At 37.5% G+C, this 24279-nt stretch overlaps 1 protein-coding gene across 1 annotated transcript in view; it reads left to right on the top strand.

The window, feature by feature from the left end:
- Positions 1-9451: 9451 nt before the first annotated feature.
- Positions 9452-24279, top strand: part of LOC129746297 (protein apterous) — a 225754-nt gene continuing 210926 nt past the window's right edge. The window contains exon 1 of the mRNA XM_055739895.1: positions 9452-10994. Within this exon, the coding sequence (XP_055595870.1) occupies positions 10956-10994 (39 nt within the window). The 5' untranslated portion in view covers positions 9452-10955. The remainder of the gene's footprint in view (positions 10995-24279) is intronic.

Here is a 24279-nt window from a genome sequence, read left to right as displayed (position 1 = left end):
ATATGGGGGTTTGTTTATGTTTAGTTGAACTAGAAGTTGATGCGATTAATATTGAGAAACAAATTTAACCCTTCGATTGGCAAATAAGTAAAGGGTTGATTGACTAAAATTATCAATTCACAGTATCCTCCATTTAGCTCCATCGATTTAAAACGAAACATCTCGCGTGAGCTTTCATTACGCCGTATGAAACTGTTGAAAACGCAGGTTTCAGTGGTGGAATAAAGTTAATCGCATTCTTCGTCTACTCGTTACAAAGTTACTTGTATCATTAGCGATAACTTATTTGTCACTATTCACACTTGGATTCTCTGACCGTGAAAGTACTCACTTCTCAATGAGTAAAATGAAACTTCTACCCAGAATATCTGGCAACACTGCAGTGTAACGGCTAACCACAATATGAGTTAGCATCTGGTTGCGTGTACGATGATGACATATGTATCGTGTACATCGTCATCAACCTGTTGTTCTCAGTAATCATCAATTGCGAATTGCCCAAAGCAAAGTGGAGAACTTAAACAAACATTGTTTTAGTTTTTCTGCAATCGGCAGCAATTATAGACACTATAATTTCATATAGTCTGGCAAAGAGAATGACGGGAGCCAATCGAACTGTCATTCGCGGGAGCCAATCGAGCAAACTTTATAAATATTGGAAAATCATGGTTGAAGTATTGTGATTCACAAACCTTTTTTGGCTTTTTGGAAACATTAACTAAAGTTTTTTAGCATAATTTCCACTAGTTTTACACCTATAGAATATACTATATTTTTCAAAGCCATTTGCAGTTGAACTGACAAAATAGCATGAAGTTTACGAATCCAATAAACTATTTTTTATTTTGCAACTGGAAAGAGTTATGAAGAGCTTGAACATTATCATAGAATGCTCGATTGGCTCCGCGCTAATGACAGTTCGATTGGCTCCCGTCATTCTCTTTGCCAGACTATATGAAATTATAGTGTCTATAGCAGCAATGTGGGAGCGGCTCAGGATCCGAAATAGGCTGAAACCGTAAGTTTCAACATTAAAAAATGTGTTAACAGATTATCACCGCTGGTTTTATGATTTAATTGAATGATTAATGGCATTTCGGTGAACTATACATTCTAATAGGAAGAATATCAAATGAAAGTAATGAAAATTATAGACGGATAGATTAGATTAGGAAGCATGAAAGGTGTTGAAAATGAGCCAAGAGCGTGATTTGAGAAAACTTCTTGCCGCACAAGACCATTTGTCCCACACCGTATTATTGTCTAAAAGAAGCAAAGTCGATAGGCTGACTTTGCATTGATCTATACAATGATACATGGATGGCTCAAATGAAGTTTTCTATTGCGAGTGCTGGTTCGATCGATGTGTAAGCTGTTTTCGGGTTCTCGTTGTTTGCACGGCAGCGCTACTACTTTATTGTTTCACGCATTTGAGTAACCGTCAACGTCCCTACTTGTTAAGCCAAGCACTCGCAATAGAAAACTTCATTTGAGCCGGCCGAACATTTCCTTTTGTCCGATCGGGGTACGAAAAACACGTGCTTCGAACCATCCATGTATCATTGTATAGATCAATGCAAAGTCAGCCTATCGACTTTGCTTCTTCTAGACAATAATACGGTGTGGGACAAATGGTCTTGTGCGGCAAGAAGTTTTCTCAAATCACGCTCTTGGCTCATTTTCAACACCTTTCATGCTTCCTAATCTAATCTATCCGTCTATAATTTTCATTACTTTCATTTGATATTCTTCCTATTAGAATGTATAGTTCACCGAAATACCATTAATCATTCAATTAAAACATTAAAAAATGTAAACAAAGAGTTTTATTACGGAAAAATACAAAAAAATGATCTAAACTAGTCGCAACTTCTTTCAATTTAAAATATTTGTAGCCTGGAAAACTTGTTCTATATGAGAAATACAAAATTTAAAGTTGTTTTCATAACTTTTTTGGCGGTTTTATGTGAATTCTTTAAATGTTTCATACGACGTAATGAAAGCTCCCGCGAGACATAACCAAGTTCAAGCATATCCTTGTACTTAATTTCTTAGCTTATAGACATGAGAAACACGCGGACAGAATTAGACAAAAACCATCTCAATGCCAAAGAATCGCTGGTGACGAGGTGTTGCATTGATAGCTGTATTATTGCGTATTGTTCGTTGTTTGTATAAAAAAAAGACTTTCCTGCGTAAGTGTCTTAATGGTTTACTTAAATTTAGGTCTATCTAAACGTACAATCTGAGCTTTCTAATTAGTTGATCACTTCCCGAATAGCCAAGACCGTGGTAATAATATAGCAAAACAATGATTTTCAATTGAACAATAAACTTTATGGTAGAATCTAAATATTTATCAACATTGGTAAATATTTGCTACTTTTCCACCTTTTAAATTTTTCGTGTAGGAAAAATTTTCGACGTTCCCATGCAGGAACGCCATTTTTTCTCAGCAATTCCGTAATTTTAGCGGTCGGAACCGTGCGAATTCATACATATCCGCTGTTAAAGTGGCCGGATTATGATCGGACGAGGATGGCTTTACTTGCGGTTATGCTGGTGAGTAATTTTAATTATATTTATTCCTATATTATTAGAGGAGAACTAACTGATAGTAATTTCTCTCATTCTAGAGCCAGCGGCAAAGTTACCCAACTTCAGCGTCAGGTAAGGATCGCATGCGTCGCATACGATGGAAGACATTTGGACAAGGCGAACTCGCATCGAAATTGGTCGTCTAGTGCTTTAACACGTTCGTCGCCACGGCACCCATATTCGGGTGACGGGTGTATTTCCTGGGGGGTCCCGTCACATCAAAAAGCGTGTGACGCTCTCTTACTTGAGTTTACCGCTCAGCTTCGCCACACGTTTCAAATATGGGAGTTCTCCCTCTTTGCTTTCTCTCTCTGAAAATTTCTTTGGGCCCGGCTAGTAAAACTACCAAAATGAGCGTGGCGACGAACGTGTTAAGATGGCAGGAATATGGCCATGTCCCAGGGAATGGGATACCTATAGGACAGGAGAGAGCTAAAGAGCCGCCGGTGCTATAGGAAATTTAATTCTTTTAGACTCCGGAAAGTGACGAGTGCTTTAAAAACAATCCCAAAATCTTCAATAAAAAATTAAGCAAACGAATAAAAAAGTTTTTTTTCTTTTAAGAGGCAATATAATTTTAAAAAAGAATGAAGCTTTCTGGAGCTTAACGTACGCCATATTTTGCCCGTCCGGAGTATACGTGTTCACCACATGTAGACTTCGGACCAGAAAGATTTCATTGCATAGGTTAAGGTAGTGCCACCTCAATCCCGGTACTACTTCTCCTAAATAATGAAATGTTGCGGGGTAAAGTATGGTGTACTTTAATAAGTTTTCCTCGCAAAAATGCTCTTTCGCTCTTTTCAACATCTGTAAATTTTCTTCTCACTTTTCTATCCATCTTCATCAATTTCATTTCTGATATTCTTTCTCCAAGGATATACATTTCACCGATATGCCGAAAAATAATTTACAAAGAATGAAATCTTTATTTCAAACCATAAAATTTCACGGTCCCCAGATTTCTGATAGATGTTGAATTAACATTGATGTTAATAATCTTTGAAACGATTAAAATTCATGAAAAAACAATTTATTTCACAGTTTGATTAAAAAAAACGGAAGCTGTAATAACCATAAATTTTATCGTTTTGAGTTCCCACATGTATGGGAAAAAGTTGAGTTTTTCATTGTTAAGTTGCTTAACAACCCCCTTTTTTCATGGTAAATTTAGCCAAAACCATAAATTTCATTGTCGAATACGATAATGTTGACAGTATATTCAAGATTTGATGTACCATGATTCGCATAATGTCAACCATAAAATCCATGGTAGCGTGAAAATGAAATTCATTGTTTTTCATAATGTTTTTCTATTCGGGACAGCATGCTTGCATACCAAAAAAATAGTCATGAGAATTTGGCAATTTTATATAGAATGGCAATCAAAATTATTAATTTCTCCGTCGATAGCCATTCGATTCTTTTATGAAAAACGCGAGCAAATTTTAATCATGCTGAGAACACAAATATTTCAGAATAAATATTGTTTCTTCAGGGTCATCGGAAAATATTTTTTTGCATTCAAAAGGAATATTCCTCGCCGTCCCTGTTTTTTTGAGAGCAAGCAATGTAATATTTTCTTCTGTCCATGTTAAAATTTGATTAATGATCTTAAACACTTCATGTTTCTGTGATAAATAGCCAATTTGTTTGAATTTTTATACAAATCGCACTAGAAAAAGGCCACACAAGGCAAAAATATCACCAGATTTTAGTTTGAAATCGACAAAAAGCCTATTGCATATTACTTTTAGAGATGTTGAAAAGCCAAATATTGTTTGATGCATTTAAATGCATAAGTGCATATTTTTGTCATAATTTTAATGCTTGTCAATTTAAAGAAAAATGTGATTTTCTGATAAATTCCATACATTTGCCAGTTTTTTCCATAACTATTTTTCGGGACCTCCTACCAATACGTTGAAAGAGAGCGGAATAGCCTACCTTGTATATTTCAAAGTACTATGAGACGAGACGAGATACAAATGTTAACAAAAACAATTCTCAGCAACCGAAATCGTAGTCCAAGTTGACTAGTGTGGACCAGGCATAACATTAAAAATCACAAAAATATTATTGTGATACCGTGCTTCTGTCATTTTCGGCAACTATGAAATGTTTTGAATTAACGATATACTTCACGGTGACATTAAAAATTATGGTCGTTTCGAAATTAAATGCGGTTGACAGATATTTAGATACTACGATCAAGTTGACTGTTAAATTGAAAATCATTGTTCGGTTATTTTAACACCATAGTCTTTGCTATTCGGGCTATGATAAAAACCTTTGTGAAATGAAAGCTGCGCTTCAGTTTGAATGCTTGAGTTTTCATGTAAAATAAGTTTAGTTTTTTAATTTGGTTGTGTAAAATCTATTTTCGGGATGTCATTCATTAATTCATTATTTTAGAACATTAAAGACTTTGATTGATGTTTAAATTTCAAATAAAAAAAATAAACAGCATTCAGAGTTTTTAACTTTAAACGAAAACCTGTTAAATTTTGTTTCGTTTACGGATCATCAAATAACATAGTTATCAAATTGATACAGGAAAATTTTTGCAAGTGAATATATTGTCACAAGAGCCCCTTTTTCAAAAGTTGGGGAGGTTTCAAAATAATAACAAATTATATTATATTGTTTAAAACCAAAATTTGTAGAAAAGCACTTGAAAATGATTCGATTGGTGCAATATTTCATGTAGGTTTCATGTGAGAGGTTCGCTTTCCAAAAAAAATGAAAGGTCTTATGTATAAAAAATGTTGCATTGTTTAAAATCATTCTCCATTTCTTTGTGAATGTGAAAAAAATGCTTTCAAATTCATAAAATCGGATTTAAAAAAAAGCTGGTACTTCTAATAAAATATTATGTCTATAGCACCAAACCGAATAACGACAGTTTTACTAGCGACGCTTGTAAATCGGTGAAATCATTTAATTTAATAATCAAACTAAATTTCTTTTCCAAGTTTAGTTAGTATAAAATTCAGGAAAAATATTCAGTTAGGCTTCCGCTTTTCCAAATCCGAATTGCCGGGCCTTAAGTTTAACCCCTGCCATCAGATTTTGTACAGCCACCTTGTCCACCTTCTTCGCCGCAGAAAGCCAGTTTGCCTTGAACTGCTGCTCGTTCTTAGCAGTTTTTTGGTCTTCTTTAGGTTCCGCTTGACAATAGCCCAGTATTTCTCCTTCTTGTCCTTGGGAACCACCTGCACGTTGTTGGCGGCGTACCACTCCATGGCCTTTTTACCGTAATGGCAAGATGCAAAACAGTACGGAACAACCGTGTTTCTTCAGGAAAGGCAGCAGACGTTTATTCAAACACTCTTTCACGTAAATTTCTTGGTTGACAGTCCCGGAAGCTATGAAAATGCTGCTTTTCAAGCCACAGGTACAGATGGCTTGCCAAACCAGATATTTCTTCGCGAACTTTGACAGTTTCATGTGCTTGAAAATATCTGCTACCTTACTTACTTAATGTCCGCGCCGATCCTTCGGTGCATAGGGACGGGGTAAAAGACCTCCACTGTAGACGATCCGGCGCCAGCGTCTTCACTTGGTCCCAGTCAAGACTCTCGTCGACAGTTCGAATTTCGGCGACTGGACTTCGCCTCCACGAGTTTCTGGCTCTTCCTCTTCTTCGATGTCCTTTTGGATTCCATTCAAGCGCCTCTCTGCAAATCTCGTTCTCATCTTTTCTAAGCGTGTGCCCATTCCATCTCCACTTACGTTCTAGCGTCCTTTGATGACACCGGCTATGTAGTTCCTCAATTGAGTTGCCAGGCCACCAGGCCAGGTGGATGATATTCCGCAGGCAGCGGATTACAAACACTTGCAGTTTTCGCGTCGTCACTGCATATGTGCACCAAGACATATGTGCATATGTGCATCTGACGTGAGTGCCGGATGTTCCGGAGACTCGCAAATGCAAATCGGGCTTTCCTGAACCAGGTTTCGATGTCTTTCTTGGTACCACCATCAGGCGTTATCTGGCTACCAAGATACTGGAAGCACTTAACTTTCTCAATTTGTTGCCCAGCAACCACGCAATTGGAAGGATTTTCTGTGAAGATGTCCATCGACATGGTCTTTCTAACATGCATTAATTGGAGACCTGCTGCCTTGGAGCTGTCAGTGGGTAAGGTCGTCGAGTTTGCTCTGCATATCTTGTTGTCTTTGGGCGTGCAAAACAATATCGTTTGCCAGGTCAAGGTCCATCAGTTACTCTGCAGTCGAAGGATTCAACGGCAATTCTCGGTTTGATCTGCAGTCGATCGATCCAGCCAAGATCTCATCCATTACCATTAGAAAAAGTAGCGGTGATAAAATTCATCCTTGTCTCACTCCAGCAGTTACCGGGATCGGATCGGACAAGACACCGTAGTGCCTCGATGAGATGGACTAGTTTCTCTGGCATTCTTCATCGTGTAAGAGCAGTCCAGATGTTTTCGTGGTTCAGTCGGTCAAATGCTTTTTCGAAATCAACGAACACCAGCAGAAGAGAGTCCTGAAATTCGTTGATTTGTTCCAGTATTATTCGTAGCGTTGTGATGTGGTCCACACATGATCGTCCGGATCGGAATCCAGCTTGTTACCGTCGGAGTGTAGCGTCGATTTTTCTCCTGGATCCTGTTCAGGATCACTTTGCAGAGTACTTTGAGGGTTGTACAGATCTACGTTATGCCTCTCCAGTTACCATACTCTGTTAATTCTCCTTTCTTAAGGACCTTCACAAGGATACCCTGCATCCAGTCGACCGGGAATGTGCAGTATGTCAAATATCAGCAAAAAACTGACAAGGTAGTTTGGCTAAAAGAATGAGTCCTTTGCCGCATCATGATTTTTCAGGAGTTTTTCAAATACAGGAGCGTCATTGTCAGATTGTTTTTATGATTTGGTTAAAAAATAAAAAAATGACTGGTACGATTCTTCTGCCTCTGAATGGAGTAAAGCATGGCTCAGTGAAAATGAGTAACTCTCGGAACATTAGTTTGAACCGATTTCACTGGTTTCAAGATATTCGTAATTTACTCATGAAATCCAGCAATAAATACGACAGAATATACCATCGCTTTCAAATTGTGTTATTTCCGATTTTTAAAATTGATATTTTTCTGACAGCAGGTTCACTCCAGGGTTAAGATTTAATAATCAACAAAAAAAAATATCGAAAGAATCCTTCTCAGAGCTTGGCAGACCGATGTTTTGAGCAATGGTGCCCGGACGATAATAATAAAATGAAATGCGATGCTTCGAGAATCATGTTTGGCCATTGTCTTGCTGTCGTTCGTAAGTTGAATCGGAAGAAGTCGCTACCATGTCCTTTTTGGTGCAGACCCGGACCTTTTGGATAATATAGATTGACGAAAAACTATGTTAGTTTTTTCCTTCGAGGATAATGATACATTATTGAAATGTTGATTTATATTATTATGTTCCGGCAGGTGACGACGAACCGACACTTGTACAGAGAATCGAGACGATTGTCATCATTTTCGGTGTCATTAGCAATGGTGAATGTGTTAATGGGTTTGTTGAAAAAAATTGAGCAGACGTTATCGTACAGTATTTTATCTCAGGGGGGAAAAACAATTTTGAGGAGTTCTTCAAAAGCATCTCAAAACAAGTAATTTAGATCTTTATTCGTGCGTATATATAGGTTGTTAACTTTTTAATTTTTATTCAAATACATCATTAAACCCTGCCGGAAGTAATGAATAAGGAAAAGAATTGATATCCAATTTTAAATATCATGCAACAGATTGAAAGACAAAATTGATCAAAGCAATTTAGTTTTCAAATATTCAAAATTGGTTTACAAAAGGACACAAAATAAATATTAGTTTTAAGTTAATCTAAGAAAACTCTTATGAAACTTAAACTTGGTCTAGTAGCCTGCTGTAAAACTTAAATGTAAATAGGGAACGAATGCTGCTGACAAATGTAAATAATAACCACGGAAGCTTCAAGAAACATCTTTATTCAGCAACAGTCGGAAAAACTGCTCGAATCCTTGCACCACCAATGAATGAGAGAGAACAAGCAAGAGTAGAAACAGTGGTGAGAGCGACTCATGTCGAAGAAAATAAATACATAAATAAAACCTCACCAGAATGGACCCAATAACCAGGCCAAAACGACAACATCAATAGCATCAACAGCAAAAACAACTCGATGGACGAACGATCCGATCGATCCGATGATGATGGTGTAGCAAAACACGGCACGGTAAAACGTCCAAGACGACGAAACGAAACAACATGAGGGGATGAGAAGATAATAATAAAAACGGAAAATTCATTCATGCCGCGCCGCGCTTTGTGGTTATGTTTGGGTGCTCATAAATTCAGGTTTTTATGCTCGCTGGAGTTTGGTTGGGCTTCCGAGCACCGAGAGAGAACCAAGCGATGATCGGCGGGGAGTCCTGCCGTACAAACTGGTTTTTGGCGAAGTCGTAAACAAGTTTTGCTCCCCGGCTCCGGCAAAAAGTTGACTGGATGGAGGTGTGTGTTGGTGAGCTCAGAGCGAAGAGCGAATCGGAGAGGAGAATTGTTGGTTGTTGGATTTTGGTGGTGTGCGTGAGATGTTAGGTTTATTGTGCTAGGGTGGAAACGCCTACTGATTGACTCCGCCTCCTTAGAGGAAGGCTTGTGATTGGTTTATTCCGGGGCTTTTCTCTCACCAAAAGAGATTGGATGAAAGTGTGAGAGTATGGGTATTTGCGGTTGGTGCGTGTCTCATCCCACTGAGAAGAAGTGGCTCCGACCCGGGACCGGTTGGCGTTTTGCTCTCGCGGTGTAGCCGCTTCCGACGTGATCCCGGTGTATGGGATTCCGCAGTTGAACCGCGCTCTTCACGGCAGTCGATAGCGTTTGGACGCATGCGTGTAGGGTGGCTTTTTCTCCTTCGACGGTTCTTATGATTTGGGCTGCTGTGCGTATTCGTATCGTGTGCGGGGTTCTCTTTCTCCTGTGCGTATTGTTCTGCGACGTGCGTGCGTGTTTTGCGGAATGTGCTGAATTGTGGCATCCGGGTGCATCCATCGTCTTATGGGTAAAGGATTCACGCAGCAGATTTTTCGGAAAGTGCTTGCAATTTACGTAGTGTTTGTGCGGTGCAGATTCGTTTCTCGTCCAATCGTACCCGTGCTGCAAAACTCCGGAACGGAAAATCGATATTTTTGAAGATTCTATCGTCTCAAGTGGAGTGGTTGTTTTTTTTGCGGGCAAGTGGACGCGTTAAGAGTGAAAGTGTGCACTCCGGACGATTGTTCTAAGCGAAGATCAAAGTGAATTGAAGCGTGCTACGAGAAGAAATGTAGGACCAGAACCTTACAAAAACAAAGGAGGCGAAATCGAATCGATAAGCGACCGGTTTCCGCGACCGTGGACGACAGCCTTTGGCGACAAATGTCTACCGGTGGAAGCAGTTCTTGAAAATTACCCGCCTTATCTGGGATCGGTCGCCGTGTGTCTCTGCCGGGTTAGATCGATCATCCGGAGGTACAACCCAAGGGAAGGAAAAACCGGCTCCGGGTGTTCTGGAAACCGAGGAGAAAATCCGTTCTCCTTTCGACGTGTTTTAATTTCTTTTCCTTAAAACAATCGAGATAAGCGATCTTGCACCGCCGACGTCGACCGAAAACGACGACGGTGACATCGACATCGACCGTGAGTGTAAGGTATTATAGCCGAGTGACGACAATCAGGAGTCTGTGGAATACACCATTGAAGATCTTCCCTTGCGGGTGTCTATTGGTCGTTTGGTTTTTGTTGTTGTTTTGAGTTGCTGGGAGTGGAAAGTGATACTTTGAATGTTGACAGCACGGTTTTCGGTGCCCGATCTATTGCCCGGAGCTATCGATACAACTTCATCTAGCCGGTCCATCAGAGAGTGATCTGTGGAGGAGAGTCAGGAGTTTTTTTTTTGGAACCGGACCGTACTGACGGAATCTTTCGGTGCCGCAAGTGATGTTTTGATTAGATCTTAAGTGAAAAATTTCAATACAAGATTGTGACCCAGCCAGAAGCGCAATTTAAGTGATACCCAAGTTTTTGAGGTTACGTTCATCCGAAAGTCAGTCGAGTGCCCACGTTGGCCAGTGTTACGGGATTTCGAATTAGTGGTGGAAGTGGAAGTGTGACGGAAAAATTGCGGTCAAGACGACCGAGTTGCATCTGACGGGACAGCACCGCGGCCACTGCTCCTCTCTGGGGGTACCATTGGCGGCACCGGGAGGCCCGACCATTGCTACTGGTGCCAGAATCCCTCTGGGAACCGTTCCGTATCCGGGCAACATAAACCATCAGCACCACCAGCAGCCAGTGCCGGTGCTGTTGCCGCCATCTCACATGGGAGTTTGCACGGAGGAGCGCCCTGTAATGCATTGGGTGAGTTGGGGCAATGGATTCTATGTTATTTGGGTACCTTACGAAGAAATGAACGGATTATTTAGGCTCACAAGAACGTTAATTTCACTTCATTTGATAATGTCCGCCGGTGATCTTTAACAATTTGGTTTTGGGATCATTTCAAGATTATGTTTCTATTATGTATTAAAGTTATGGGTTAAAACTGCTTGATCAGCTTTTTGCAATTATCCTTTCGCTTAAGTTCTCGTTACAACCAATGCAGTTCAAACTCCACGATCGCAAGCATGGCTCAGTAGAACGAATTCAGCATCACAAGTGGTTGGAACTCCGCGATTGACCGAGGCCATCAATTTTGTTCAGAGGTCAAATGAATGGTGTTTAGGATGCCCAAACTGATGCTTTCTCTTAGAATGTCAATAACGGCGCCGGCCACGTTCTTGTAGTCAATTGATAGATTAGAAGAATGGGAAAGAGATGAATGATCTATTTTATGCGTTAGGACCGAGGCTATCTCTGCATCCTAGCTTAATAATTCTGGTTGGGAGAGCGGTAAATGGTCTACGAATTCAAACTTAACACTAAAAGTTAATCAAGAAAAGTTAATTGGTAAAATTCAAGTTTCAGCAGTTTGAGTTTGGAGAAACGATTTTTTTCTCGACTCAGGGGCTTGAAGTGTATGGTTTCACAAGAATAATTTATGCATAATAATACAGAGGCACAGCCTATGTTTTGAAAACTGATTTTGGAAGAATCCTGTGTTCCAAACTTTTGTCAGATTTAGTCTTCCATCTCTATTTTTGGTGATATGGCTTTTGGAAGTTTTAAAGTAAAATTGAGTATTTATAATAAAATTAAGCATAGATAAATCACTGATGAATAATTGAAAAAAAATGAACAAACAATGATTTTGAATCAATTGATTACTCTCCTTTAAATTAAAGATTTGGTTTTTGTTGAAAAAGTTTCACGAGAAAACGAAAGTTTTCTCAAATTTCTAACATTCAGTCGATAGAAAATGTGAAGATTCAGTTTTTGGATTGATATTATAGTACAAATAAAATAAACAGATACAATAGATACAAATAAAAAAAAAATGAATTCTAGGAAGGAAATCTAAAAAGTTTTGTAAAATTATTTCTGTCTGTAGTTGGAAGTTGTCTGGAAGTTGTTTTTTTAAATTTTTAACTCCAAAGAACTGAGTTTACATGTCGTTTATTTTTTGACAAATAACTTATGTATATTCCAATTTGAATACAATTTTTTTAAATTTCGTCTAACTTTAGCCGATTTACAGAACAAAAAAAAAAAATTAAAAAAACGAACGTATCAAACTTTTTCGTCGAAATCATAGTTTCTCGCTGTCTTCGAGGAAGTAAATTATTGATTGAATTTTCATTTGAAAGAAAACTCCGCAATATTCCACTCTATATATTGAAAAAAAAAGTTCATTTTGTAATTTTCGTAATTAAATTTTTACCTTCTTTCAAAAGTTAATTGTTGAATTTTTAGAACTGGTTGAAATGTAACTTTGGGCATATTTTGATTCCGCGCCTCGATATAAGCCAAAATTAAAAAGTTCTTGACATCTAGGAGAAAGGGGAATTTATTTTTACTTTTGTCATCAATTCTTGATTCTTAATTCTACCATAACTTAAATTTGTTTACTAAATTTAAGCATTGAAATCTATTTAAATTGATACTGTTATTTTCCGATAAAAAATTATTTCTAACGTTTGCCTGATTCTCTGAAACTTGAATAAAAACAGGTTAATCCAATAATAGCGTTTTTGGAGTAAAATTGTTTTTTTAACAGGGGAAAATTGTAGTTTTGTTGATGATATTTTCGCTCCATGCTTTTGAAGCTGAAACTGATAAGACCTTTTTCTTTTGACTACCTTTCAGAGTCAGTCATAAAACAGACAAATAAAAAAAACTCACTTTTTGTTCATAAGTCCTAAGAAGAACGAGGCAATCGATTGTTTTTTCAATGCCAAAAAAACATCCCCCAATTCAACAGCTTATGACTTTTTTGCTCAATAATATACCAGGGTACGATCTTCGAAAAACTTGTTAAACGGAAAATTTCCTTTTTAAAACATATAAATTAGCTCAAAACCTTTAGCAGGTTCGATTTCAGAAGAAATAAAAACATCTTTTGAACTTTTCAGAAAAAAAAATATTCTGTTTTCCCATACGATCCTAAAACATTAAAATTTACTCATACAATCGTTACTTAAAAATTCTGCAAAAAATCATGGATGAGTTTTGGACAAAAATTAAGTTTTTTAAATCCCACGGTTTGAGAAGTTCAAAAATAACCCCAAATCGACTCAGTCAACTATGTCACAAGCCCTAGACTGATTTCTAACTGGATTTGGATTTTGATTCTGGTTTTAGGTTATAGAGCTGCTCGTTAGATTCTGATTCTTGATTCTCGTTTTTTGACAGCTTTCATCACAAACATTGATAATATTTAAAAGATTTTCTGTTTTATAAATAACTGAAAAATTTAAGAAAAGTATCCAATGCAAAGTATGGAATCGTGATTGTAGCACTGATGAAATTGTAGCAAATTGGTTGTGACTCAACAATCCTTTTTGAAGTATTCCGTTCTAAGTCTGACAGCTAATCACATTTTTTTCACATTCAAAATAGGCGCCCAGAACGTTTGAGATTTTCTTTCGTCCCAAAATGAACCACACCAGTCTTATCTGTCTTCATTCTTACTCGTGACACGTGTCTGACACACCAAATCGTGGAGGTTATTCTAAGTAAAAGAAGTCATTGGAGTTTTGTGAGAATTTTGTTATTCAAAATGCTTGTCATGCATCAGCTGTTGTTCTAATCTCCATGGTTCACGAATATTGTTATCTAAAGCTTGATAGTACTTCAACTATGCAGTTGAAAAAAAGAAATCGAATATTTGTAGCTGAAATTTTTGGACATCGACCCAGTGATGCTCAGGTAATCGGATAATAAGTTGAGCATTAAGAAAACTTAATCATTCTGACCCTAGAAATATGCGATTTCAGTTTATGCAATCCTGCTGAAATTTGTTTACGGTTGAAATTTTACCTATTTTCGATAGGAGAAAAGCCGTGTTAAAAACCTTCACATTTAGCCGTACTTGGAATGATTGAGCTTCGGTTTTCATATCGAAAGCGTAAACCTATCTCTGAATCAAATTGGGATTGCGGAGGTTTCAACTTAATCTTCAAATATTGATCACGTTTATAGTTGTAGATACCTTTTTTTAGACATTCTTAGCAGCTTACAATGGAATATTCACTTGCATGGCGACCGTCAATAAACTCTTATGAATAGAATTGAGAAATTACCTTGGAAAAAAAATTAACAATGCACCTAGATCATAGATATTTTGATGAAATATGAAAGGCTTTTAAATGAAAATCTTCAGCGGAAAGCATCACAATGTGACAATTGCTCAAATAGCTAAACAAGGTAATGTAGAAAGAGGAAACGAAATATCGAAAACCCGTAACCAACCACCGAATCGTGTAATGTTTGATTCATCGCTCCCGAGCCCAATTTTCGACTCCTTGACGATTGAACCAAAAACAATAAATTTCTAGCAGAACTTGGTCAATACCCTGACGGCTTCGAGACAGACGGCTTCGAGCCGAAATTGGCGCGAAACACCACCCCTCTTGAAAAGAAGAAAAAAAAATCCCAGGCAAAAAAATCAACCGATAATCTCGATTTAGAGATGAGATCGGTATCGCTCCAAGAAAAAAACCAACATTGTTAATCGTTTGAACAAATAATTGCTCAAATCGCCCGTCTGGTTGCGATGTCGAGGGATCAAAGGCAGTTGTTGGGGGCCCCACTAAATAGCCCAGTTTAGAGTCATTTGTGCCAAATTTACGACGAACCCGGGCTCACCGAGACGGACGAACGAACTAGGCGAGCTAGGTTGCAATATTTATTGGCAAAAGTGCACTATTCCGTCACGCCTAAAATCCACCGACATTGTATATACACGGCTTCGCTCAACTTAGCTCCGAGGGGAAGCGAAAACATTGCGAATAGCAATGCTGCGCATCCATCGAAATTTCAAATCGACATTAGATAAACGCGAAAAATGAAAATAAAAAAATGGCGCTCGAGCCATTACAAACGGGGGACCGCACAGCACACAAGTTTCGACTAAGCTAAACCGAGAGAGAGCAGAATCGAGAGATCGAATCTATTGAGCGAGGGTGGTCGTCGTCGAATGTGAGTCGGCGGTGGGTAGAGAATGATTAGTTCAGGTCGACTGACCGGGATCCATAAATATCGGATTAGGATCCACTACCTAGTTGATGTGGTTTTTGGATCCGCCCCAGAAGCGAAAAGCAACTTCAGAGCTGCGATCGGAAGTTGGCTACGCGTCTTCTTAGACGAGGTACGGTTACAATTTATGATCCAGCCTTCGACAGGCCCCACCAATAATGACGATGGGGACACCCAGCTTAGTTGAGTGCTTACCAGCCACCGAAATCGCGCTTCGCTAGTTTTGATGGATTATGCATGGATTTATTCGGTATTTACTAAGCATTTTATGCATTGCTTCTCTATCTACTTGGCAGATCATTGCTCGAATTTGTTGCGAATGCCCGGATTTAGTATTTCTTAGTTTTGAATTTCTGAAATTGGTTTCCGGTTCAATTTTCACATGTTTTCTGAATGAAATCAAACCAATTCGATCACATGTTTATAGAAAGTTTTATACCTTGAAATTGAGAACCCCAAATTTGATGTTTAAAATTTTTTCGATTTACTCTGTTTATTTGTCGATTAGCGACCGTTTTACTAAATAGCGACACTTTTCACTAACGAGATTCCTGTCATTCGTAGGTTTGTAATTCTTTTTTTTTCAGTCCAGTAGGCGATTTCAATGTAGTACACGAACATTGTTTACTAAATATTTTTCCCGGATCATCAATTGCTTTAAGTCTCCATGGAAACTCACGATGCATCGCTTTGATTTTCAACGTCTGCGAATACGATAGGATATTTAAATAGGAGTACTCTATGGAAAAAGTTGTCCAAAACCCGATTTTCTCTTTAAAATGAATAAAAATCGTTTTTCCGTCGTTTTCAAGTATACACAACTCATTTTAAACCATAATTTCAGATTTATTAATTTTGGTCTTTTGGGGTCATTCGCTGCACCTTTATAAAATGTTTGTTTTCAAGCTAATTCGAAGCAAACCAGCCGATCAGCTATCAGAAACGATGAAAAATACCAAACAAAAAATCAAACCCAATAAAAAACGTTTGTATAACACAAAGTAAATGCATGACATGCTCGCTATCTGAAACAAAATTAGGGACAAAATACGCTCGATTATTTTTAAATTCAAAATTGAAAATAGCTCGAGTGCGCAAGTATGCGAACGATTTTTCTTTTGGACATGTTTAACCCTTTCCTTCCCACGAGGTTTTTCACGTTTTAAAAATAGAAATAGTGATTTACAACTGAAGTTCTAGAACAAAAGATGCATAATCTAAGGCTACTTTAATGATCCATTCGATAAATCAGGGTTTTGAGGTTGATCATATATGCTCCATTGGGAAGATAGCAACACATAGTGTGTAAATGAAAAACAAGAAATAATTGCAAAAAAAAAATTGGAACTCCATTACCTCATTGATCACAAACTAAAACGATCCTATCTGGTAAAAACTTCATTAGAATACTCATCCCTCGATAGTCTATTAATTGAAAGATTTGAAATTTTCATTTTTGCCCTGAACAATGGCCGCCATGACACTTTGCGCCAAAGAAACAAAACATGTCGTTTTTCGAAAAAATCACGAACTTTTACAAATATTTCGAGACATGTGGTCATTTTAGCAGATAAAATAACTATCTTGAAGCGAATTTTTTTTTACGACATGGTTTTCATGAGTATTGATGAAAAGCTTCACAAGAAGAAAAGTACGCTTTGTTCCCAGTGTATCACCTGTGATCCACTTTACTTACTCGAAAATTTATATGTGTTAGTTGAAATCTAAGTAAACCATCTTTTGATTCTGCTTGCATAAGCAATCTTCTGCACGTCAGTATTTTTTTTTCGAGGAAAATTCTAAAAACTTATCAAGATATTGAACAACAAATGATGACTTAATGACTTAATGACTTAATTAATAATAATAATGACTTGATTAAAATTCGAAAAAAATCCGACTTTTTTGCAGCTTTTGATCTGCCGGCAAAACCTAGCGAATAGATTTTCTTCAAATTTCGTGCAATGTTTCTTCACTCATATCTACGCATTCGGTGAGAAAATGGTGTTGATCCAAAGCGCACAGTTCAAATGCGAGCTGGGCAAAGTTGTGGATCACCTGTGCTACCATTGGAAGGAAAGGGTTAAGGAAGTAAGAAACATGCGCGTGATATGTGAAATTTTTCCCGGCGGAGCCCTGAATATAAACTTAAACACTAAAAAAAATAATATAAGTTTGTTTGAGAACATTGCACAACTTTGTGTAGCTCCTCTACTACATGTGTTCATCAAGAAATAATCGCAATTTCAGCCACAATTCATTGGTCATATTAAAACTGAAGATTTGTAGAAGACATTTTACTCATAGTCATATTATTCTGTGTGTTACGCAGTCTGTAATTTTACGTGTTTACGCCAAGTTTTGGAAGACAAAATGTATAATTTTGATACATCAATGTTTCTAGTAATGCCATACTAAACTGATGCATGCCTTTCATAACAGTAAGTTTAACACCTGATTTAATTTTTTTTATAAACTTCGTTTGTTACTTCGATTTTTTGGTACATATCGCATTATTTTAGGGTAAGTTGGGGCGATTGATGCTCTTCTCGTAAACTTAACGCTAAGCGGTGTACATCATTCGATTCAACAAAGAATTTTACACCTGTTTCAATCATTTTTGTGCATTTTCTTATGCATTGTCATTTGTTATAATGATTTTTTTTCAACATATCTCTCGAATTTAGGGGAAATCGAGGTGATTGTGGTTATTTTCGTAAGCTGAGCACTAAGCGGTGTACACCACTCGATTCAGCGACAAATTTTACACTTAATCACTTGGTTTTTGCATTTGATATGTGAATTGCTCGATTGTGACAGTGAAATTTATGCAAAAATTTGAAAAAAGCTAGGGCAAGTTGGGGATATTTAGCCGTTTCTTTTCATTCTAGTTAAAAAAAGCGACACGGTTAGCTAGAGGATCAATAAATCTACCAAAAATGATCATTCATGATGAAAAATTGTTGGATTACACTTTGTTTGACTGCATTTCTTTGAAAAATTTCTTATGTTTAGGGGGAAAGAGGCAAAGTGAGCCACTTGTCGTAGTCAAAACAAAAATTGAAGTATACCATTCAATTCAGCCGACATTTTTACATAAAAAAGTATGGTTTTTATGACTTTTTTGTTGCAAGGTAGATTTCTACAATCGGAATTATAACTTTACACCCTAAAAATAGGGGAAATCGGGCAAAATGAGGCGTTCAGAGTCTTTTAATCAGAAAGCGGTGTAGACCATTCGATTCTTCGTGTTTTTTTTGCAAAATAAATGATAGGCGATCGTCACAGTAATAACACAGAGAACAGACGTACAAGCTCGAACAAAAAATCTTCCAAAAAGTGAGTAAAATTTCAAATGCTGACATTCAAAAACTACGTTAGAAATTGACTTGAAATAGTTCCATCTATTGCGCCGTTCAAAAGTTACAAATCAAATTTTCAAGTGGCCAGTTTTCGAAAAGGCCCAGCCAAAAAACAAAAAAATTGTTATAAAAACAATCGTTGGAAATTTTACACAAGTTTCATGGGCTAGCTTGTATGTCTGTTCTCTGTGGTAATAAGTACCTTTTTTTGATCAAAAATCTCCTCTGTGCGATGGTTCAAAATCGACAATAATATTATGCAAAAACTATCTAATAACCGAAACAACCTAAAAAAAATAGATTTTTTTAAATTTTAATTTCGAGGTTTTGGAGTAAAATACTCCTGTGTGCGCTGTTTGGATCAAAACTTTAAAGTATTTATACAGAGTAAAGTAGCTTCTATATATAGATAAATTGATAATAATTTTTACTTTAAATGTAAGTGACATCTGGAGTAAATTTAGGTCATACGTCTATTCATGTGAACTCTAAGTGACCGTCAAGTGAAACTCACCGGTCAAGAGAAGTGACCGGTCAAGTAAATTGGAAGTGATCGAGCAAGTGGATAATAAGTGTAAGCTCAGGTCGTTCATATTTTTCCGTAAAATTTATTTTATGTGATTTTTTATTAGTTCCAGATCAGCCAAGAAAACATTTTATTTATAAATAAGAAGATGTATTCAAAACAATTCATTTACCTGAAATTACAAATAATATTGAAAATAATATACAACTATAAGTTCATGTATTATAATCACTCACACCTGGCAAGATTTCGATTTTCATCAAATTGGTTGATAATTCGACATCATGGAAATTGCAACTTTCCCATCTCCATCTCCATTTCATCTACTTACATGCTCCGATGAGCTCAGCCTAAACCAAAGTAAAAGCAATCATTTAATACATTTGACAGACAATTGAATTTGAATGCCAGTTGTGGTAGTGTAGTGTAGGATTAAAAGAATTTCGTAAACATAAATAAAAATAGGCTTTTAAGAATGCTCGAGCTTTGATGATTGATCGTTTATTGTACTAAATTGAGTTTAATTTCTGATCGTGTACTCCCTTATTTAATGTTGATAAGTTATGCGGGTAATGTGAATGTAATGATGTTCGACACTTCACCTACTTCGGCAAACATTCACCGACTGAAAAAAGTATTGGTAAGCGTGCAAACGATCAACATAAATACATACATACAGCTCGATATAGGAATTTGAGTTAGGCTTGATCGATGTGAGCGTTAGTCTATAAACCAGATTTCGAGGCGACGGTCGCGTTTCCAAAAGAGCTCTTTAGTCTCTTTGGTTTGAGCTAATCGGAAATAAATTAAAATTACCACAATGGCGCAGTCGGTAGGATCAACAGTCAAGTGTCAAATGTCAAGGCTTCAGAGTCAATAAATGGTAATCGAAAGCACAGGTTTAACAATCGAATGCCTTAGGTCACAAGTCCGGAGCTAAGAACTAATAGTCGAAAGTCGAGAGTTATAGGTTCAAGATTCAAGTGTCAAAAGGCAAAGTTCTAAGGTCAAGAAATGGAAATCGAGAGTTAAGGTTAACAGTCAAAGGATTAATATCTGGGGATTCGAGTTGATAGTTAAGAGCTAAGGGCTTATAGTCGAAAGTCGAGAGTCATAGTTTCAAGAGTCAAGTGTCAAATGTCAAGGCTTCAGAGTCAATAAATGGAAATCGAAAGCACGGGTTAAACAGTCTAATGTCTTAGATCACAAGTCAAGAGCTAAGGGCTAATAGTCGAAAGTCGAGAGTTATAGGTTCAAGAGTCAAGTGTCAAAAGGCAAAGTTCTAAGGTCCAGAAATGGAAATCGAGAGTCAAGGTTAACAGTCAAAGGATTAATATTTGGTTGATAGTTAAGAGTTAAGGGCTTATAGTCGAAAGTCGAGAGTCATAGTTTCAAGAGTCAAGTGTCAAATGTAAAGGCTTCAGAGTCAATAAATGGAAATCGAAAGCACGGGTTAATCAGTCTAATGTCTTATGTCACAAGTCAAGAGCTAAGGGCTAATAGTCAAAGTCGAGAGTTATAGGTTCAAGAGTCAAGTGTCAAAAGGCAAAGCTCTAAGGTCCAGAAATGGAAATCGAGAGTCAAGGTTAACAGTTAAAAGATTAATATCTGGGGATTCGAGTTGATAGTTCAGAGCTAAGAGTTTATAGTCGAAAGTCGAGAGTTAGAGGTTCAAGAGTCAAACGTCAAAAGGCAAAGTTTTAAGGTCAAGAAATGGAAATCGAGAGTCAAGGTTAACAGTTAAAAGATTAATATCTGGGGATTCGCCTTAGGTTACAAGTCAAGAGCTAAGGGCTAATAGTCGAAAGTCGAGAGTTAGAGGTTCAAGAGTCAAACGTCAAAAGGCAAAGTTTTAAGGTCAAGAAATGGAAATCGAGAGTCAAGGTTAACAGTTAAAAGATTAATATCTGGGGATTCGAGTTGATAGTTAAGAACTAAGAGCTTATAGTCGAAAGTCGAGAGTCATAGTTTCAAGAGTCAAGTGTCAAATGTCAAGGCTTCAGAGTCAATAAATGGAAATCGAAAGCACGGGTTAAACAGTCTAATGTCTTAGATCACAAGTCAAGAGCTAAGGGCTAATAGTCGAAAGTCGAGAGTTATAGGTTCAAGAGTCAAGTGTCAAAAGGCAAAGTTCTAAGGTCCAGAAATGGAAATCGAGAGTCAAGGTTAACAGTCAAAGGATTAATATTTGGTTGATAGTTAAGAGTTAAGGGCTTATAGTCGAAAGTCGAGAGTCATAGTTTCAAGAGTCAAGTGTCAAATGTAAAGGCTTCAGAGTCAATAAATGGAAATCGAAAGCACGGGTTAATCAGTCTAATGTCTTATGTCACAAGTCAAGAGCTAAGAACTAATAGTCGAAAGTCGAGAGTTATAGGTTCAAGATTCAAGTGTCAAAAGGCAAAGTTCTAAGGTCAAGAAATGGAAATCGAGAGTTAAGGTTAACAGTCAAAGGATTAATATCTGGGGATTCGAGTTGATAGTTAAGAGCTAAGGGCTTATAGTCGAAAGTCGAGAGTCATAGTTTCAAGAGTCAAGTGTCAAATGTCAAGGCTTCAGAGTCAATAAATGGAAATCGAAAGCACGGGTTAAACAGTCTAATGTCTTAGATCACAAGTCAAGAGCTAAGGGCTAATAGTCGAAAGTCGAGAGTTATAGGTTCAAGAGTCAAGTGTCAAAAGGCAAAGTTCTAAGGTCCAGAAATGGAAATCGAGAGTCAAGGTTAACAGTCAAAGGATTAATATTTGGTTGATAGTTAAGAGTTAAGGGCTTATAGTCGAAAGTCGAGAGTCATAGTTTCAAGAGTCAAGTGTCAAATGTAAAGGCTTCAGAGTCAATAAATGGAAATCGAAAGCACGGGTTAATCAGTCTAATGTCTTATGTCACAAGTCAAGAGCTAAGGGCTAATAGTCAAAGTCGAGAGTTAGAGGTTCAAGAGTCAAACGTCAAAAGGCAAAGTTTTAAGGTCAAGAAATGGAAATCGAGAGTCAAGGTTAACAGTTAAAAGATTAATATCTGGGGATTCGCCTTAGGTTACAAGTCAAGAGCTAAGGGCTAATAGTCGAAAGTCGAGAGTTAGAGGTTCAAGAGTCAAACGTCAAAAGGCAAAGTTTTAAGGTCAAGAAATGGAAATCGAGAGTCAAGGTTAACAGTTAAAAGATTAATATCTGGGGATTCGAGTTGATAGTTAAGAACTAAGAGCTTATAGTCGAAAGTCGAGAGTCATAGTTTCAAGAGTCAAGTGTCAAATGTCAAGGCTTCAGAGTCAATAAATGGAAATCGAAAGCACGGGTTAAACAGTCTAATGTCTTAGATCACAAGTCAAGAGCTAAGGGCTAATAGTCGAAAGTCGAGAGTTATAGGTTCAAGAGTCAAGTGTCAAAAGGCAAAGTTCTAAGGTCCAGAAATGGAAATCGAGAGTTAAGGTTAACAGTCAAAGGATTAATATCTGGGGATTCGAGTTGATAGTTCAGAGCTAAGGGCTTATAGTCGAAAGTCGAGAGTCATAGTTTCAAGAGTCAAGTGTCAAATGTCAAGGCTTCAGAGTCAATAAATGGAAATCGAAAGCACGGGTTAAACAGTCTAATGTCTTAGATCACAAGTCAAGAGCTAAGGGCTAATAGTCGAAAGTCGAGAGTTAGAGGTTCAAGAGTCAAACGTCAAAAGGCAAAGTTTTAAGGTCAAGAAATGGAAATCGAGAGTCAAGGTTAACAGTTACAAGATTAATATCTGGGGATTCGAGTTGATAGTTCAGAGCTAAGAGTTTATAGTCGAAAGTCGAGAGTCATAGTTTCAAGAGTCAAGTGTCAAATTTCAAGGCTTCAAGTCAATAAATGGAAATCGAAAGCACGGATTAAACAGTCTAATGTCTTAGGTCACAAGTCAAGAGCTAAGGGCTAATAGTCGAAAGTCGAGAGTTAGAGGTTCAAGAGTCAAACGTCAAAAGGCAAAGTTTTAAGGTCAAGAAATGGAAATCGAGAGTCAAGGTTAACAGTCAAAGGATTAATATTTGGTTGATAGTTAAGAGTTAAGGGCTTATAGTCGAAAGTCGAGAGTCATAGTTTCAAGAGTCAAGTGTCAAATGTAAAGGCTTCAGAGTCAATAAATGGAAATCGAAAGCACGGGTTATTCAGTCTAATGTCTTATGTCACAAGTCAAGAGCTAAGGGCTAATAGTCAAAGTCGAGAGTTATAGGTTCAAGAGTCAAGTGTCAAAAGGCAAAGTTCTAAGGTCCAGAAATGGAAATCGAGAGTTAAGGTTAACAGTCAAAGGATTAATATCTCGGTACGTCTCGGTGGTCAAGTGGTTAGCGTGGTAAGACGGTAATCGCTAGGTCCACTGATGGCATGGGTTCGATTCCCATCTCGGTACTGGGTGTTTAATGTTAATCTTAAGTTGTCCACGTCATTTATTCAGTCTGTAAAGCCTAAATCGGCTAAGACGGTGTATGTCTTTTGAAATATCTGGGGATACGAGTTGATAGTTCAGAGCTAAGGGCTTATAGTCGAAAGTCGAGAGTCATAGTTTCAAGAGTCAAGTGTCAAATGTCAAGGCTTCAGAGTCAATAAATGGAAATCGAAAGCACGGGTTAAACAGTCTAATGTCTTAGATCACAAGTCAAGAGCTAAGGGCTAATAGTCGAAAGTCGAGAGTTAGAGGTTCAAGAGTCAAACGTCAAAAGGCAAAGTTTTAAGGTCAAGAAATGGAAATCGAGAGTCAAGGTTAACAGTTAAAAGATTAATATCTGGGGATTCGAATTGATAGTTAAGAGCTAAGAGCTTATAGTCGAAAGTCGAGAGTCATAGTTTCAAGAGTCAAGTGTCAAATGTCAAGGCTTCAGAGTCAATAAATGGAAATCGAAAGCACGGGTTAAACAGTCTAATGTCTTAGATCACACGTCAAGAGCTAAGGGCTAATAGTCGAAAGTCGAGAGTTATAGGTTCAAGAGTCAAGTGTCAAAAGGCAAAGTTCTAAGGTCAAGAAATGGAAATCGAGAGTTAAGGTTAACAGTCAAAGGATTAATATCTGGGGCTTCGAGTTGATAGTTCAGAGCTAAGAGTTTATAGTCGAAAGTCGAGAGTCATAGTTTCAAGAGTAAAGTGTCAAATTTCAAGGCTTCAAGTCA

This window comes from Uranotaenia lowii, chromosome 2, assembly GCF_029784155.1.
Source record: "Uranotaenia lowii strain MFRU-FL chromosome 2, ASM2978415v1, whole genome shotgun sequence".
Taxonomy (NCBI): domain Eukaryota; kingdom Metazoa; phylum Arthropoda; class Insecta; order Diptera; family Culicidae; genus Uranotaenia; species Uranotaenia lowii.
This window is presented reverse-complemented; position numbering and strand designations above follow the sequence as displayed.